An 18714-nucleotide genomic window follows, 5' to 3' on the forward strand; every position below is an offset into this window, starting at 1 on the left:
TGTTGCAGTTTAGTGTGGTTCTCAGTGCTAATTGTTTATGCTGTCTCAGAAGAAAGGATTTATTTATTTATTTATTTATTTATTTATTCATTCATTCATTTACCGTATCTTTTTAATACTGTTTTGTAAGCTTTACCAATGCCATATACATTGAATAACTGAACTCACAAGCCACTACTTGATGCTATAGTGATAAAAGCTCTAACAGTAGTAGCTGTTGCTCATTGCAACTGCTGGGGCGGAAGACAGGGAGCCCAACCGTAGGTGAAGGCAGGGCCAATTGATACCAGTTTTGACCCCATCTTCTTCCCTACTGAGTTCTAAAAGGGCAACACTGCCTACGATTGGCCGTATTTTGTGGAATAAAATCCCTAAACATCACAGCACATGTTTGAAAGGCATGGGTTCTTGAAAAAGATTACATTTGTTGATCTATTCTGCTAGTAAATTGCTGCCTGTCCTTTAAAAACCCAGGTCCACCTTCACTCCAGCTGGACAGACCAGCTATGAATATAATAAGCTACAAGCCATATCTGCACAGTAGAAGCTAAAGTGGTAAATGATTGTAAAATTGCTCACCTCAGTCCATGCAAGTGTGCAAAGGTCTGTGGGGAGCATTTAGCCTTTCCTACTGTACCACTGACAGTAAACCAAACCTGCAATTCTGCTGAAGAACAAGTCATTGTGTTGAAAACATGGGTTGGCACCATGCTCATCATGGTGTGGAACATCTACTGCGCTAGAAACAAGTTCAAAATGGCTTGTCTGAGAACAGAGAATCTGCCAGAATCAGAGTAAATAAATTTGCCAGACAAAATGAGTGCACTTTTTTCGCAATGTTTTCTTCTTCCGGTAGGTGTAAATATTCTTCTAGGGGAAAGCTTCCTTCCCTGTTGCAAGCAATGGCTTAAAAAAAAAACAACAACAACCCACCAACAACCTATTTTCCTGTCTAGTAGCATAGCTGTATTGTTAGATTTCAGCCTCCCTTTGTTTCTGCTACACTGTAGTTAGACGATCATTTTTCAATAAGATAACAACTGAATTTCTTTTCATTTTCAGCATAAGATTATGACATAATATAAAATACACCTGTGATGGGATAATGAGCTGCTTGTGCGTAAAGCTTGATCCCTCCGGGTTTTGGCTAGCCAGCCAACCTCTGTCTCTAACGGAGCCCCCAAAGCATGGCTCCGTCAGTCGCTGGTAGAATCCGACAGTGGGCGTCTACGGAATCTATTCCAACATAAAAGTTCCTTGACGGAAACGCGTCGTCTGGATTCTCGGCGCGACAGTTTCCAGCGAGGAGTGGGGGTGCTTATGGGAGGATCTGAAACTCCTCCGCTGTTACTGCTGGAAGAGTCCCTGAGCCATGCCTCCATCTCTCTCTCCTTAAGACTTCCCGATTTCCCCCTACTGGTGCCTTCCTCCGCTGCTGACTCTCTCCTGCCTTCTGAGAGCCTCTCTACCTCCTGTCTTTCCGATGGCAGTTCCCTGACAACACCTTTTTTCAGTTTCAGAACCAGACAATGGTTGAGAATAGCTTGATAGGTGGGAAGACATCACTGAATCCTCCACATGGCAAGAACCCAGCTAAGAGGCAGAGTTTGAATACTGTTACCCAGTTAAATAGAAGTCTTTTTTTAATGTCAAAGTCTTCATATATAACAAAATAGTATGGATTTAGTTGCTTGCAGGCAGTTTCTGCTTATGTAACAGAGCTTTAGAAGTCCACTTCAAACAGAGCAACTTAGGCCATTTGGCCAGAGATGCTTGAGGAATTCAGTCTTCGTAAATTTCTGTACAAGATTACCTGATTCACACTTCTTGGATGAATGTGCAAATTGGAATGTAGCTACCCACTGGATTTCAAATTTATCCAATGTTGTGATGCAGTTCTTGGAACTTTTTAAACATTTGCTGTGCAGAGCACAGCAAACAGCCTTTCACTATGTTAGACCATTAGTCCAAATGCCTCCAGGTTTTCAGGCAGGAGTTTTTCCAAGCTCTACCTGGAGATGCCAAGCATTGAACTTCAGATCTTCTGCATGCAAACAATATGCTCTTTTTCTGAGGGGGAGAGAAAGAGAATACACATTTAAAATAAGCATTAAACAGAAGATACACATTAAAATACATTTTCAGATATATATTTTTAAAAAAGAAACCGACAGATTAATGAAATGGAACAGAATTGTAGGTTCATACTTCACTGACTAGACATAGACAAATTTGCCTGCACTTATATTTGGCAAGCTTCCCATTTGACATCAGATGTTGACACAGTAGTAAGAAGTCGAGTTAGAAGTGAAATAATGCCCATTTACACCACAAAGACCTCATAACCCACATACTTTCAGCAGCCAGAAACATAACCAGACACTGGAGAGACCTGTCAGGAGTAAGCATGGATCAATGGTACCAAATAGTATGGGAAACAGCCTTACTAGAAAAATTAACCAATAAAAAGAAACTGACATGGGGACAAATAGAAGAAGACGCATTCACCCCATTCTGGCTCACATACACAGCCCAACAAGACAATGACAAAAATCCACCAACAGCATACAAATCAATATGGCTAACCTGATCCAAAACACCCACCCACCCCACTCACACATGAAAACAAAGCTCACCACAGCCAATCACAAATGAACAACCACACCCTAGGCCAACCCCAACCTCTCTCAGCCCAAAGGAACACAAGTGAATAGCAGAGAACCTGCACAAGTGACGCTGATACAAGACCCCACATATAAAATAGAAGCATCACCCCCCCACCTTCCCCACCCCCCTCTTTCCCCTTTTCTTCCTAATGTCTCAACAAATGAAACTGATCTGTAAAAAATGTTACTTGGGGGAAAAAGAGACATTGCACATACTTTTGTAAACAAAGAAAATCTCTAATAAAAATACATTTTAAAAAAGAAGTGACATCTGAGAGCCCCAGTGCACACATAGAAGCCATTGTACATCTCCACAAATGTCTTTGGGTTGAATCTTGTTGTTTGATCATGCAAATCAATACTTCTTCAGATAGTGTTAGGGCTTGACGCTCTGTGTTTCTCTTGCTGAGCTTGACATCACAGCACAGTTATGGTAGAGACACATATTTCTTTTGGTTTGTTTTTTTTTAAATTGATGACAGGGACTGAACTGGAAAAGTTTTTCTCTTTTTGCTGATTCTTTAGCAGCACTGCAAAAGGAGGAGAAAATGACCACCTCTTCCTTAAACTGTATACTGGTATTTTTGAACACTTTGCAAGTTTAAGGGAGGCAGTTGCAGAGCTATCCCTCCCTTTCTCTCATGTGACTAATCTTCAAATGCTTTGCTGAAGGGGGGGGGGTCATGCCACCCCTTTAAACTTACAAAAGTTTTGCAAACTGGCAATTTAAAGCAGACAATCCACAGTGCAATGGACTGCATAATCCTTTCCCCTCTCTAAGCATTAACTGCTTTGTGGCTGGTCCAAGAAACACTTTTCTCGCTTCATAGTTACTTCATTTACAGTCAGTAACATCATTGCACTTCCTTGGTGGTCCGAGAAGATGATATTCTTGGAGAAGGTGATGGAGAGAGTTGTGGTGGAGTACCTGAAAGTATTCTTGGATGACACAGATTCATTTGTTGTTGTTGCTGTTGCTGTTGCTGCTGCTGCTATTATCATCATCATCATCTCACTCAGGTTGAGGACTCAAGTTGCTTTACACAAATTAAAGCAACATAGATAAAATACAAAAATCAAAAAAAATTTAAAGGATAATCATTATAAAGCAACTAAACCCTAATAAGATTAAACCAATATAAAAACAAATTTCTTAAAATGTGACAGCTACAGCCACACCTTGGCCTGGAGAGCTTGTCCACAGTAGTTCAGGCACTGATGACTTGAAGGTTGGACTACTGTAATGCACTTGATGTGGGGCTTCCCTTGGGTTTGATCCAGAAGCTGCAGTTAATGCAGAATGCTACGGCATGGCTGATGACAGGAGTGGGACCCTGTTAGCATATAACACCTCTGCCCAGAGTTCTCCTCTCGGCAAAGATATTGTAGAGCTGAGAAAGGTTCAGAAAAGGGGATGGAGAAACTCCCCTCTGAGGAAAGGTTTTCTAGCTTAGAGAAAGAAGCAAGTAAGAGGGAATATGGTAGAGGTTTATAAAATTGTGCATGGTGTGAAGAAAAGCTTTTCTTCCTATCTCACAGTACTAGAACTTAGGGGCCTCCAATGAAGCTGAACATTGGAAGACTCATGACAGGCAAAAGGAAGTGCTCCTTCACACTGCACATGGTTAATTAATGGAATTTGGCTGGTTTTAAGAAAAGCTTAGACAAATTCATGGAGGATACTAGTGATGATGGCTAATTCTGCCTCCAGTGTTGGAGGCAATTGCTGGGGAAAGCAGGTGGGGAAAGTGCTGTTATGCTCAGGTTCTGTTTATTGGCTTCCCATGGCCATGTGGTTGGCCACTGTGAGAACAGAGTGTTGCACCAGATGGGCCTTTTGGCCTAATCCTGCAGGTTCTTCATGTATTCTTATGGGAATAAAATGGAGAGGGAGGAGAACTGTGTATGTCACTTTGAGCTCCTCAAAGGGAAGGTGGGATATAAATGTAAGAATAAATACAAAACAAAATATGTGAAAATTCTATTCTGTGTATGTTGTATTATTCCTATTCAATTAATCTGGACTTTATAAATCCTCAAGCGTTGCAATATTCTAGCCTCTTGTATTACCACAATATACAGCTTTCGAGCTGGAGATTATTTGTGGAAGAGCACAAAGCAAGGAATACTGAGACGTGTCATAGAGCTCTGCAGTTTGAGCCCTCCGAGAGCAATTGAGTAGGCTCAGCTCAGCTAGAACAGGCAAAGCACCAGAGCCAATTATGTGTGTAAAAAGCCTTGGGTATGCAGGTTTATTTGCACATCTCTGTAGCCGTTGCCGAATCAATGACTGTTAAAGGAGTGTTTCTTTCCAATGAAAGCGGCTCCAGCTCTCCTATCCTCTCGCATAGTCTCTTTCCAGCAGGCACATTAGGCACATAGTGTTCAAAATATTTTCATCAATCGCCTTGCAGTCTGTAAACAACGTGTTGATTTGTTAGCTGCTCCTGCAGTCTTAGAGAAGAAAGGGAATGGATATCAGAGGCTTTAACCAAGCTGAAAATGCATACCTTGCTGTGTATAAGCAAACCAGGAATGGTTCATTTGCAGTGCGCATAACCATGCTTGTGAAGCTGACAATACCGAGTATTTGACATCATAACCTAAATCAGGGGAGGGAGGGGGGGTACCTTTCTCATTCTAAGGCCAGATTACTGGCAGGGATATTCCATCAATGAGTTGGAGCCAGACCCCAAAGCCATACCAGCACAAACCCAAATACAAAGATGCACACGCGCAGAGTCAAAAATATCTCTCTGACCACCTCTCATCAGCTAGTACTTTGCTGTGACTATCAGAAATACTGCAAATAAAGTAGAGATGCTGCTTTGTGGCTCTCTTGACCTGATCTGTGAAAGAAATTATATAAGAAGAGCCTTTTAGATCAGGTCCATGGCCCATCTAGTCCAGCATCCTGTTCTCACAGTGGCCAACCAGATACCTATGAGAAGCCCCACAGCAGGACCTGAATGCAACACCAACTCTTTCCACTTGTGATTCCCATTCAGAGGAATACTCCCTCCATCGGTGAGAAAGGAGATAGCCACCATACCTAGTAGCCATTGATAGCTGTATCCTCCATGAATTTGGAATCCCTTCCCTTTGAACATTAGGTAGGTGGTGCCTCTGTTAAATTTTTGGCACCTACCTTCCTCTTCCAATGTGCCTTTTTGAGCTTTCCTAGTCTGGAAGTGTTTTGGAGATGGTTTTAATGTTTGTTTTGCTGCCTTGGACTGCTTTCAGAGAAAAAGCAGGGTAGGAATTGAATTAATGATTTATAATAATAATTTTTCTAATCCTCTTTTAAAGCTATCCATGCTGGTGGCCATTATTCTGGTCTATTCCGTAGTTTAACGATGTGTGCAATATATCTGTATCTTGCTTATCCAGCCAGCAGGTAGGCTAGGCTAAGTTAATATGTGTACATAAGCAGCCGTTCTTGTCATAAGATGCATATACAGTGAACTGAGCCCAGGAAATCCTGGGCATCCCTGGGTATATGTGCTTCTTTTCTGCTGAAGCAACAAAGGGGGCGCAGATTCATTCCCTTGCCAGCAAATGGGCTGTCTTAGGATCCAGTGGATCATCAGATGACTTTCCTACTTCCCCACCTGAACACCCAATTTAAACCTACTGTTGATAGCAGCACTATTGGTGGTGGTTCCAGAACAGGCCACATCTTTTGTTGATGCTGCAGGCTTTTTGCTGTGATGGGGCTTCCCTCACCCTCTTCTGTATCCAACCCCACTCCTTAGTCAGACAGATCAGATATTAGTATTGCTCCCTAGATGCCCCTTTCTGACATCAGCCTCAACCTGCTATGTATCCAGGTTTGAAGGTAGCAGGCTTTTCTGCATATCAGTCAGTAAGAGAGGCCTGTTGCTTTATAGTCTTGTGTGAAGGTTTCCCAGACGTATCTGGTTAGCCACTGCTAAAAACAAGATGACGGATTCTGTGGCCCCTTAGATCCACAAGACTGCTTTTACATTCTTATTACAGTGGTACCTCAGATTACATACGCTTCAGGTTATAGACTCCGCTAACCCAGAAATAGTTAAGAACTTTGCTTCAGGATGAGAACAGAAATCGTGCTCCGGCGGCGCGGCAGCAGCAGGAGGCCCCATTAGCTAAAGTGGTCCTTCAGGTTAAGAACAGTTTCAGGTTAAGTACAGACCTCCGGAACGAATTAAGTACTTAACCCGAGGTACCACTGTATAGGAAGGTGTGGAAGAGACGAGCACTAATCTTTGTGTTCCAAAGTCAGATCTCACAGCTCCTTAAAGTCCTCACAGCTCCTTAAAGTCCCACAATATCCTCACAGTTCCTTCAAGCTCCCCCCACTCCATATTACCAGCTCTCCCCCATCTCCTCTGTGTCCCATCACCCCTACTTTATTCAAATCTCTGCCACTGTTTAAAACCACATTTTAAAATATGTATACCATTATGTTTCTCCCTCCCTGCCTCCTTCCCTCCCTGACTTTATACAAATCCAGGATTTTGATGCAGCACTGCAAATCATTGCAGTTTTATGTATATAGAAATGTATATGGTGGGATAAATGTTTAAAACTGATGATGTCTTTTAATTCCCTGGCTGATTCACTTATTTTTAGAAAGTTTAAGAAGAAATACAACTCTGTTGTTTTCTACTACCAAGGGAAATGCCCTTAGCGCTGTAAAACAGTGTGCCTGCCAACATCCTGTCAGTGGTTCTGTTTTGTCCCAGCACTAATCTCAATTTGCAGAGTTAAAGTAAGATTAAGTAGCCTAAGAGCCCATCTCTGGTATCTCTTTATCTTTGCACCAGAAGTTTCAAAATTGTGAATGAGATTTCTATGTTGTGTGCACAGCTGATGCACCGCACTAGCAGCAATGCCCACAGCCATTCTCTCTGTGAAAGGAGCATCTGCCAACAGGCCACTGGTGAGGAAGAGAGATGGGATTTAATTTGCTGACTTCTTTTGAAGCAGACCACCAAAGTCAAGTTATTTTATAGATAACTTGATAAGTTGAGTTGTCAGATATATGGTTTCAATTGGGACTCAACTCAGAGCGTAAGAGCTGTCTCTTTCATGCCTTTATTTTCTATTACTTACTTATTTTGTGTAATATTCCAGCCATTTCTATACAATAGATACCAATAAGGCAGGCACCTGCTACTGTTTTGTTTTCAGCATCTACTAAAGCCTTTTTGTTGCTGTTTAGGGAAGCTTACCTAGACATGCAATTTTATTGTGTATATTCGTCTTAGAACTGCTGGTTTTTATCCAAATTTTGACCATGTTTATGCCTGTCTGTATTTTATTGGTATTTTATTTTGAATATTTTTATATTGTACTATGTAGACTGCTTAATTAATTGGTACATAATATTGTTAAATAAATAAAAATAAAGCAAATAATAAATAAATATATTTTATTCTGTAAGCATGAAACCTGTAGTACACACACATGCACTCGTTCCATTGAAATCAACAAGGCAAATTGGTTATGGTTTCAACCTAATGTGTATGAAAACCATTATATGCTACAGCAGAGGAGCAAAGCTCAAATCATGCACCTTCTCACTGTGCTTGCAGAAAGAAAATTCTATGGTTAGAAAATAAAAAAATGGGTATCATTTATGCAATATCTGAATAAGCGAGCCTGCTTAATACTGACAACTCTACATGCAATATGGGTGAGTGCATAAGCCTAAGGTCTGCTCTTACACCTCACCACGACTGTATCATACATGAAGTTTAGGTAGGACACACGAGCCACAGATTTCCTTCTTTGTCCTGGAATATGTAACACCTGTTGACCTAAGGACCATGCTAGACATCTCTGGATTAGCTCTACAGAGACATGTTATTCAAGGGCTATGTGAATGTTATGAGGTTCCAATCCATTGCCAGAAGTAACTAGTGAAAAAAGTTTTCTTGATCGTATAGTTCTACTTCAGCAATTTCAAGAAGCAATGGCTAATGTTCTCTGGCACATTTTATTATGACTGATTTTGTACCTCCATGAGGAAAACCATATTTTGACAACAAAGTGTTGGGTATTGCAGAGATGCACATTTTCTAAGTGCAACATAATTTACTCATGGGTGGGTTGGTGGGTGGGGGACAACTTTTTTGTATGTCTGCCTAACAAGCTTTTTCAGTTAAACTGTAAAAACCCCAAATAATGGGGAAAATATAAGTCGTTGACAGCTCAGTGGGATATAGTCACTTATTGGATCCAATTACTTTTGTGTTTCAGTTTCGGATAAAGGCAAAGAATCAAACAGGACCTCCTGCCCGCCAACCCTGATTCTACATACTGAAATGAAAAATAAGCCAACAGAGAGTGAAGATGAGAAGGTTTGTTTCTCATTATATTATTCATATTGGGGGTAGATATTTATCTGCAGAAATCAAACAGATAACAAGGGCTTGTTGCATAGATTTTGCTTTTCAATGTACCAAATTCCTTTGTGTAAGTTTCAAGAATGCATTGTACCATTTATCTATTTCAGAAGCCCTGGTCATAAAGTGAGGGGGAAAGTATTTGATCCCCTGCTAAATTTGCCCGTTTGCCCTCTGATGAAGAAATGACCAGTCCATGATTTTAATGGTTGGTTTATTGGAGCTGTGAGAGACAGAATAACAACAGGAAAACCCCCAGAAACCCAGAAGACAAAAGTCAGATATTGATGTGCATTATAATGAGTGAAATAAGTATTTGATCTCTTTGCAAAAGATAACTTAGTACTTGGTGGCAAAACCCTTGTTGGCAATTACAGAGGTCAGACATTTCTTGTAGGTGGCCACCAGGTTTTCACACATCTCAGGAGGTATTTTGCCCCACTCCTCTTTGCAGATCCTCTCCAAGTCAGTAAGATTTCGAGGCTGATGTGTAGCTACTCGAACCTTCAGCTCCCTCCACAGATGTTTGATGGGATTAAGGTCTGGCTAGGCCACTCCAGGACCTTAATGTGCTTCTTCTTGAGCCACTCCTTTGTTGCCTTGACTGTGTGTTTTGGGTCATTGTCATGCTGGAATACCCATCCTCGACCCATTTTCAATGCCCTGGCTGAGGGAAGGAGGTGCTCACCCAAGATTTGATGATACATGGTCCCGTCCATTGACCCTTTGATGCCGTGAGGGTGTCCTGTCCCCTTAGCAGAAAAACACCCCCAACACCTAATATGTCCCCCTCCATGTTTGATGGTGGGGATGGTGTTCTTGGGGTCGTAGGCAGCATTCCTCCTCCTCCAAACACGGTGAGTTGAGTTGATGCCAAAGAGCTCAATGTTTGTTTCATCTGACCACAACACTTTCACCCAGTTCTCCTCTTAGTCATTCAGATGTGATTTGGCAAACTGCAGATGGGTCTGTACATGTGCTGTCTTGAGCAAGGGGATCAAATACTTTTCCCCCTCACTGCACATGGGAACCAGGGAAAAGATTCAGATAGATCACATGCTTCAAAATTCATGCGATTATACTATTTAAAACTGCACATTGGTGACTGAATATTTACTGAAGCCAAAACTGTTCTGCTCATGAATAGCTACCAGACACGCGTGCACGCGCACGCGCACACACACACACACACACACACACTTTAATTATTTATTTGTGGTTTATAAATTAAATCTCGAAACAATTAATATGAACAAAACAACCAGCAGGTAAGAACACAATTAAAGGTTAGAGAGTTTTCAGTACTTCAGGTCTAATAATTCAAATATTTTAAATGCCTGGGTGACTTTAAAAAAATAGTCTCTAATGACTTTTAAAAAATAGTCTCTAAAAGATAGAAAAGTTGGTGTCAGGCATACCTCCTTGAGGAGGGCAATTGATAGATGGAGCTTAAAAGCCCTCTTATTGTAACAAACCTCACTCCTGATCCAGTTGGTATTTGGAGAAAGTCATTGCCCTTACTGTGTGGTCAGGTTGATATGGGAGGAAGGGCTTAGATCCCCCCCAAAACTGAGGGGTTTAAGGTGCTGGCACCTTAAATTCAGCTTGAACGCGAATAGTCAGCCAACTGAGTTCTTTTAAGACTGGCATTATATGACCTAGGCAAGTAATGTCAGTCAGAACTCCAGATACTGCATTCTGCACCATATGACACTTTTGAATGGATTTCAGGGGCAGTCTTTCCCCTCAAAAATTACATTTCTAAATGTATTTTTCTCACAAAATGCAGTCCTGAATATGCACACAAGGTCTGTCATCAGAATCTGCTACGCTTCCATAAGTCAGTAAACCTGCATTTGTTGCCCGAAACTTCCTCTTGTTTCCAGGGGAAAGATACTGGCTCTGCCATTTTCTGAAACTAAGGAGGATCCCTGCTGGAATTTCCTCAGCCTCTCCACATATTTCAGCCTTCACTGTTTTTGTTTTAACAGAAGGTTGAACAGAGGTACTTGATCAATACATTTCCCCTCATTTTCTAGGTTTTGCCTCTCCATAGGCCTTGCAGAGTCCTTGTGGATTTATGGAAGTACATGTTTCACATCAACATTGCTCGGTGTCTTCATCTCTCCACTGGCCTGCAGAGGCACTCTTAAATGCTACAAGAATCCATGAAGTAATTTTGAAGAGCACTCTCTAAGTGTCCTACAGTGCTTAAAGAAAAAGCACTGTCAAGCTGTAGCCCTTTATGGACCTGCCTTCTCCTCCTATTCACTCACTCATTCTTTAAGCCACTAGCATAAATGAACAGGCTATGACCTTCATAAAAGTTGTGACAGTGGAACTGGATAGATAAATGCTATCGTGCATTTTGTACAACCATGTGAGGTGCTTAGCATGTGAAAAAGTCAAATTCTATGAAAGGCTAAGGGGAGGCACCCAGATGTCCTTTTTATTGGGCATTAATGATGATTTGTGCTCATATTGGGGCAGTTATATATGATTCCACTTTCAGTACTGTTTATGCCTGCTAACATTTCAGGGTTGTCGTACTGCTTCATTTCCAAAATGTTCTGCTGAAACCCTGTAATTTTTTTATACCACGTACGTTCCAGTTTATTTATTGTATTATGTTGCACAGGATTGCCCCTTATGGTGACATTGAAGAAGCATCACAGAGCAATTTATAAATTAATGTGTGGTGCAGTGAATAAGGTTTCTGGAATTCGATGGACCTAGGTTCAAATCCTTTTTCTCACCTAAAACCTAGCATAATGTGATTGGATTTATTATTTTTCTATGCCGCTTTTAATTCAAATGACTCCCAAAGTGGCTTATAAACAATAAATAACAATAACATCCCACCCCCACCCCGCCTGAAATGGAAATGGAACTAGTTGTGATGGTTGCAAATAAATGAATGGTAAAATAATAATTTAATTGAAAGGCACAATAGGATTGAGTCATAACATCTGATGTAGAGTGGTTCTTTTCTGTAACAATCCCGACAATCGTTTTATCTATACACACTTTTTTTTTGTATTTTGTACATAAGTATGTTATTATCAAGATTAAGTACAGGACTACAATTACCTTTCTATTCATCTCTTTCTAGTTCTTTTATATTGTTTATTGCTCCCTGCTAAGTTCCTTATAGGTTGATGTATTGTTTGTATGAGTGCAAAATAGCATATGCTTAATTTCAATAGTGACTGCCAGTTGAAGTGAAGCACGTAGTATAATGATTATTGCAGATATTAATATTGTGAAGCATTAAGTGAGTGGATGCATAATAAATGACTCTTTTTGGAAATAAACATTGTCAAGACCCATAAAAATATTATTCAAAGTTTTACTTGAAGAACTCTTCAAAACAGAACAAAATAATCAAAGACATATGCTTGACCAAGCATAATCAGTTCAGCATCTTACAAAATATGAAAAAATCCAAACAGACCTATAAGCAAAGCGTGCTCTCTCTGTATTTCACCTGGAGCTGTTTTCATTGAGAGCTTCATTTACATCTTCATTCCACAGTGTTTTGAGACAAAAGACTAAAGGCAACACCATCCAAATTGGCTATTTGCAACTCAGTACCTTTGTCAACTGAACTAAGGTTACAACACTCTAATGTTTGCTAGCAGAAAACAACAATTTGTTAATTATCAACTCTAAAGATTGAATGTTAAACCTTCATTAATGCAGAGGCATTTTCCATTTCTGTGTCAATTAAACCAATTATAATTAACAAACATGCCTTTTGTTGATCTCTCTATTTTTCCATGTGAAGAATCACCCTTTAAAACTGCTCCCAGACGATGACAATTCTTCAAATGGCAACAAGCCTGTGGCATCCACTCCTGTGCCAGGATCTCCATGGTAAGCATATCTACTCCATATATTTTCACTATCCTATCAGCACTATTGCCACCCAAATGGAGGGTCTGTTTTGCCATGGCCAATGAAACAGAGGAGAAATAAATATCTTGGACATAATGGCATGTTTCACAATTTTCCTTCGAAAACTATCACTGTGACATTTTGCTGCTGGTCTCATAACTGTACAAAAAAATGAAATCAATATTTTTTGTATTTAAACCTGCTCTATTCCTAAAATTCAGAATGGATGCCTAGTTAAAAGTCCACATTAAGTACTGGAAAAAAAAAATTTAATATATATACCAAAATCTCAAAATTATGGTACACATACCTAGAAGTATGTCTCCTTGAACTCGGTGACACTTCCAGGAAAACATGGACAGGATTGTGCTGTCAGTTACACAGCAGCCCAGGTAAAAAGTCTAGGGACACCTGGGATCTGTTTTGTTTCTTGAGAAATGATATTTCTGGGTTGTACAGTATCTAATACTGCAACAGAACTTCCCCTTCCTCTTTCATTCATTGTATCAGGTGCTGAGGGTGCTTGGGAGCTTCAGGGGAGTAGGCAAAGTTCCATTGTACAAGAGGAAGTTTGTTGCATGAGCAGAATGGCAGGATACAACCCTATCTTGGTGTTAAGACAAAAACACTTCCATTTGTGCATCATGCTAATTCCCATTTTTAGCTGTTGTTATCATGACAACTTCCATGCTTCCATAAAGTTACATGCCACTCCAATCTCCAAGCGGTATGAAATTCCAGGGGTACCAGGCGTGCTAACCAGAGTCTGTGTTCCCTTTAGGACAGTTAGGCACAGCAGAGTCTGCGGTGCCTTTATGATATATGGTTTATTTGCACATATATACTACCTGAGGGATCTCCAGCATTACATTCCAAGAGATTCTGACCTCTCCCACAGCCACAACATTGGATTCAAAACAGGCACCAGCATCCTGCTTTTTTGACTCTCCAGCCCACTGCTTAGTAACTGTTTCTTAACTCCTCCCTGTCACTCTAAACTCTCAACTTTTATCCCCTAAAGAAGCGAAGAAGCCTATTCAATTTGTGCTTTCCACACTTAGCCCCTTGGATGCTCTGAAGTTCCCAATTGTTTATCCCATGCTCCCTACCAGGCTATCATCTCAAGGAAGCTTGCCTCACTCAATTAGTGCCTGACTCATGTTAATTTCCTAGGATTAAGGAGGGGTCATGTCTTAAGATGTATGCCTGATTTAATTAGCTTTCACATATGCTAATAGCAGAAGCTTATCTGTGGGTCCACAACAACTCTTACTACACACTTGTTTCCCCTCTTAATCACACATTAGTCCGAAAATTTCCCGGTTCTAACATTCCAACCTTAATTCAGAACTCTGATTCATAACAATACTGTAAAAAACACACCATAATATCACAAAGGAATAACATTAATCATGGCAGAATACCCAATAGAACCATAGAGACTCAATCTGAGAATAATAATAATAATAATAATAATAATAATAATAATAATAATCTGACACTCAACATCAAGCTGATTCCACCTGATAATCTATCACAGAATCACACTGAAACATGGAGCAATCCTTTAAGGAGCATCTTATTAATCCATACCTATTTAGATAGAAAATCAAAATGTTTATGAAATATTACTACACCCAGTAAAAACCTGGAATTGATTCCCAACCCTCTCCACTCGTAGGTTGGCTCCATGCTTCTGTGGTTGATGTGACATTACCAGGCATAGGCTGGGATGTCATTTGGAAACAAGAGCAGGAATTCTGAGAGGGACTCCAGGTTGTATAGCTTAAAGCAGATTAAAAGGTGAGTTTCTGATTGCTTCTGTGAAGCCTGCCCCACCCATATTTGCTCCCCTTAGCAGTGCAGCTAGCACAGTTGCAAAGCTAAGCAGGGTCCGGTTTGGTTTCAAATTGGATGGGGAACCATGTTTTGAGATTTCTGCATTTCAGGGGATTGGACTAGATGATACTTAGGGTCACTTCCATCTCTACAATTCTATGATTTATGGCATACTGCAAGGCCATGGGATAGTCATAGCAACTAATGCATCATATTCACAATTCACATACCGACAAAATACCTAAAGGAAAATGATGTTTGTTTTCTCCTAGGTACATTAAAAGAACATAAATAGGTCATTTGCTTAGAGGAATGTGTGTGCCATTATGAAGATATTTAGACTGGATGTGTGATTTAGTTTAATAAGCAACATATTTCTTTTTTCCTTGTTCTCAGTGGTTCAAAATCTGGATCTCTGCATCCTACATGGTAGTTTTAAACCTCATAATACACCTCAGTTCCTTTTTATTAATCCATAGTGTATTGAAATCCTGTTTAATGGAGTCAAACTGTTCATAGCTTAATGTCACATTTCCTATATACCAGAATTTTTTGTCCCCTCAGGAATGCCTGGAGGGCTAAAAGTTTGTCACACTTGCTCTATAGCCTTGTAAGGTGCATATGGGTATATGGGTATGAATGGATGGGCAGGCAGATGGGACACACACACACACATACGGTATATAGAGGGAGGAAATGTAAACTGCAGAGCTAAAATACTGTGAAATGCAAAGGTACAGTCTGTAACAGTCATTTACATTTATCTATCTATCTATCATTTATCTATCTCTCTATCTATCTTAATTGCTATATCTATGTATATCTCTCAAATGAAACTCATGCTTCATGCATTTGATGAAGTGGACTCTAGTCCACAAAATTTTATACCACAGTAAAGGTGTTACAGCTTTTCCCTATACACATTTAAGTGGAAGTCCCGCAGCAGTTAATGGGATGTAATCCTAAGTAAGTCCTAATAAGATCACAACCTTGGTTCTTAAAATGCCACTAGGGTCTTCTTTGTGTTTACAGTGAATTGGTTGGCTAATGGTCATGTATGTTGCTCCTGAAATAGATGGCCTTGGACGGAAGTAGCCTTCCCTGTGTAAGGGATTTTTAATTAGAGGCTGGATGGCCACCTTTCAGGAGTTCCTGCACCAGCAGGGGGTTGTACTAGACAAGACTAGAATAAGAGCCCTACTGGATCAAAGATCAATCCAGTTTTGCAGTGGCCAACCAGATGCTTATGGGAAGCCTGCAAGCAGGATATTGGTACAATCACACTGCTTGTGTTCCCCAGACGCCAAGCGCCACAGTACTCTCACCTGCTGTGATTCACAGCAGCTGCAATATCATTCCAAGTGTGACTGCTCTATAAATTTGTTGTGTTAGGCATTATAACAGTGACAATTTTATTTTTAAATGCTTAAAATTCTAACATGGAATTTGCCTTTCTTCTTCTCCCTCTCCTCCTCCTCCACCTCCTTGTCCTCTGTAACACATTAGCTCAAATTTTTATCAAGCCTATCTATCATGATCCCAATATTTCTTTCCTGATCAGTCACTACCACTTCTGTATATGTGGCTGGGATGCTTTTTACCCCCTTGTACACCACTTTATAATTGCCTACATTGAACCTCATTTGTCATTTTAATTCTGTTTTATCCCATTTGGAGATATTCTTTTGGAGCTCCTTGCAATTTTTTTTTAGACCCTGAATAATGGTGTCATCAGGAAACTTGACCTCTTACTGCTCACCCCAAACTTCATATCATTTATAAACATGTTTAAGAATGCAAGTTCCAAAACAGACCCTTGGGTGACCCCCCTCCACTTAGATCATTTCAAATGAGAGGCTATTGTTTTGGTTCTTTCCAACTCTATGATTCAATTATTGCTGATTTTTCTTGTTCCCTCCAGACAATACTTATTTTCCTCAGCATTGATGCTGTTTAACTAGCATTTGATTCAGTTACAAGCACTACCATGTGATCCAGGTGCTCCTTCTTTCCTAGGCTTGCCATATTTCAAAAAGTTTGCAAAAAACACAATTTTTCAATTGACTTCCCTAAGATCCAGGACAAAGTGCTGCCTTTCAGAAATTCCCCCCAGATGCCAATTCCGCCTTTGAGAGTTTGGGAAAATCTGGACGTATGGCAGCTCTATACTTTCCAGAGACAATCCCTGGAGTTTTTGTTTGTGCTCCCTGAAAACCACAGTCCTTTTTTTGGGGGGGGAGGCTTGTTGGAATGCCTATTTAAAAGAGAGCTTTAAATTATTTAGGGTTCAGCTGCTGCTCCAGGGTCTCTATAGTTGAAGCTGCAACCCTACATTGGTTAGGGAGTAAGCCCCACTGAACACAGTGGAACTTCTAACTACACATGCGTAGAATAATCAGCACAGTGTTAATCACTGAGGAGACAATAGATGTTCATCTCTAGCAGATATGAACTCTTAAGTGTTGATAACATTGCAGATTAAAACAAAACAAAAAAATCAGACATAGGTTTACCTCAAAGACCACTTGCCCTCTTGGCTTTTAAATCAGTGGAGGACATTTTGCTGTTGCAAAATGAATGAAAACTGTGTGATACAGAAGGTGATAATCCAAGTTAAACTCAAGTTATAAACCAGGAGTTTTGTTTTTAAAAAGCTAATCTTAACTATCGAGGAAAGAGCCTTGTGGCATCTTGAAGACTATTAACTGTGGTGTCCATTTTTGTGGACTAAACCCCACTTTCTCAAATGAAGATGATTAAAAAAAACAGAAGTTTGTCACATCAAATAATTAGTGCTTTTAGAACTATTTTTTGAAGTTTATACCTTTGCAGTGTGATCCTAAACATGTCAGTCCTACACCCACTGAACACAATGGTACTTATATCTGATTGAGTGTGCTTAGTATTGTAGCCTTAGTTTTCAGAGGATTTTATATATAAAATTCTTCTATCGCCACCTTTTTTAATTAGTGTCCTGTGAGTGAAACAAATTACCATACTTTTGCATTTGGATAATTGAAACCTTTATTATGCCAAATAGGGACAAGCAGTGTGCGATTCTGGGAGATGAGACCGATAATGGTTAAATTAAATGTCAAATTGGGTTAGAAGTGAGAAAGTGAAGGCATTTCTAGAGGGAGCTGCCATTTGGATCCATTTCTAAGCCCCTCTCCAGAGGGGCTTGCTGGGTTTTTCAGTTAGATGTGGAAAAGGACCGTTTCTATTTTAGCTATTACCTTGCTTTTATTAAATAAATACCTTGACTTCAGCCAGCCCAGTGGTAACGGTCCACACAATGAATGTGCATTTTTGGTGGTAATCAATTCTCTTATCATCCATGGCACTGAAAACGCAGACCAGAGAAATGGAATTTAGAAACAGAGGAGAGAATGAATTGTGGAATGATCAAAATTTCCAGGACAGGGAAATGATCAAGAATTTTATTGGCAAAAAGGCTTCAGAAGATTTTACTCCTGTGCGTCTCTTAACATCCCACTACATAAAAGACTGAGGGTTTCCCTCTTTAGTTTAGAATTAGCTCTCAGAACTCAATGTGTTGGCTCCAAGGCAAACATTGTATATGTATATTACAATGTATATTACATTGAGCTCACTGACAGTGAATAGATAAATGCCTGCTGTCTTCTACTTTCATGTGTATTCCTCCACTGCAAAAGCAAAAGAGTAAAGTAGAATGTGCAAAATGGTCACCCTTGAAGATGGCTAAGTTTGCTATCATGCTTGATATGAGATACTGCTGCTCTCCCTTCCCAAACAAATAGTTCATCGGCTTCCTATTCAAGTAGCTTGCGAAAGTTTTATTTCTTCTTTCCCATACTGCACATGTGATGTCACATCATTAGGAGTAAGCCGGGTGCAGAGCCAAGTGCTGCACGGCTTCAATGGCCAGTGGCCTTCCT

At 40.1% G+C, this 18714-nt stretch overlaps 1 protein-coding gene across 2 annotated transcripts in view; it reads left to right on the top strand.

The window, feature by feature from the left end:
- The window catches only part of TCERG1L (transcription elongation regulator 1 like), a 159146-nt gene that overhangs the window by 108602 nt on the left and 31830 nt on the right, over nucleotides 1–18714 (top strand). For both annotated transcript variants that reach the window (XM_083741068.1, XM_083741067.1), the window contains exons 6-7: nucleotides 8913–9013; nucleotides 12846–12934. In XM_083741068.1, coding sequence (XP_083597194.1) covers nucleotides 8913–9013; nucleotides 12846–12934 — 190 coding nt within the window. The remainder of the gene's footprint in view (nucleotides 1–8912; nucleotides 9014–12845; nucleotides 12935–18714) is intronic.

Source organism: Podarcis gaigeae (assembly GCF_964106915.1).
Source record: "Podarcis gaigeae genome assembly, chromosome: 5".
Lineage (NCBI taxonomy): Eukaryota > Metazoa > Chordata > Lepidosauria > Squamata > Lacertidae > Podarcis > Podarcis gaigeae.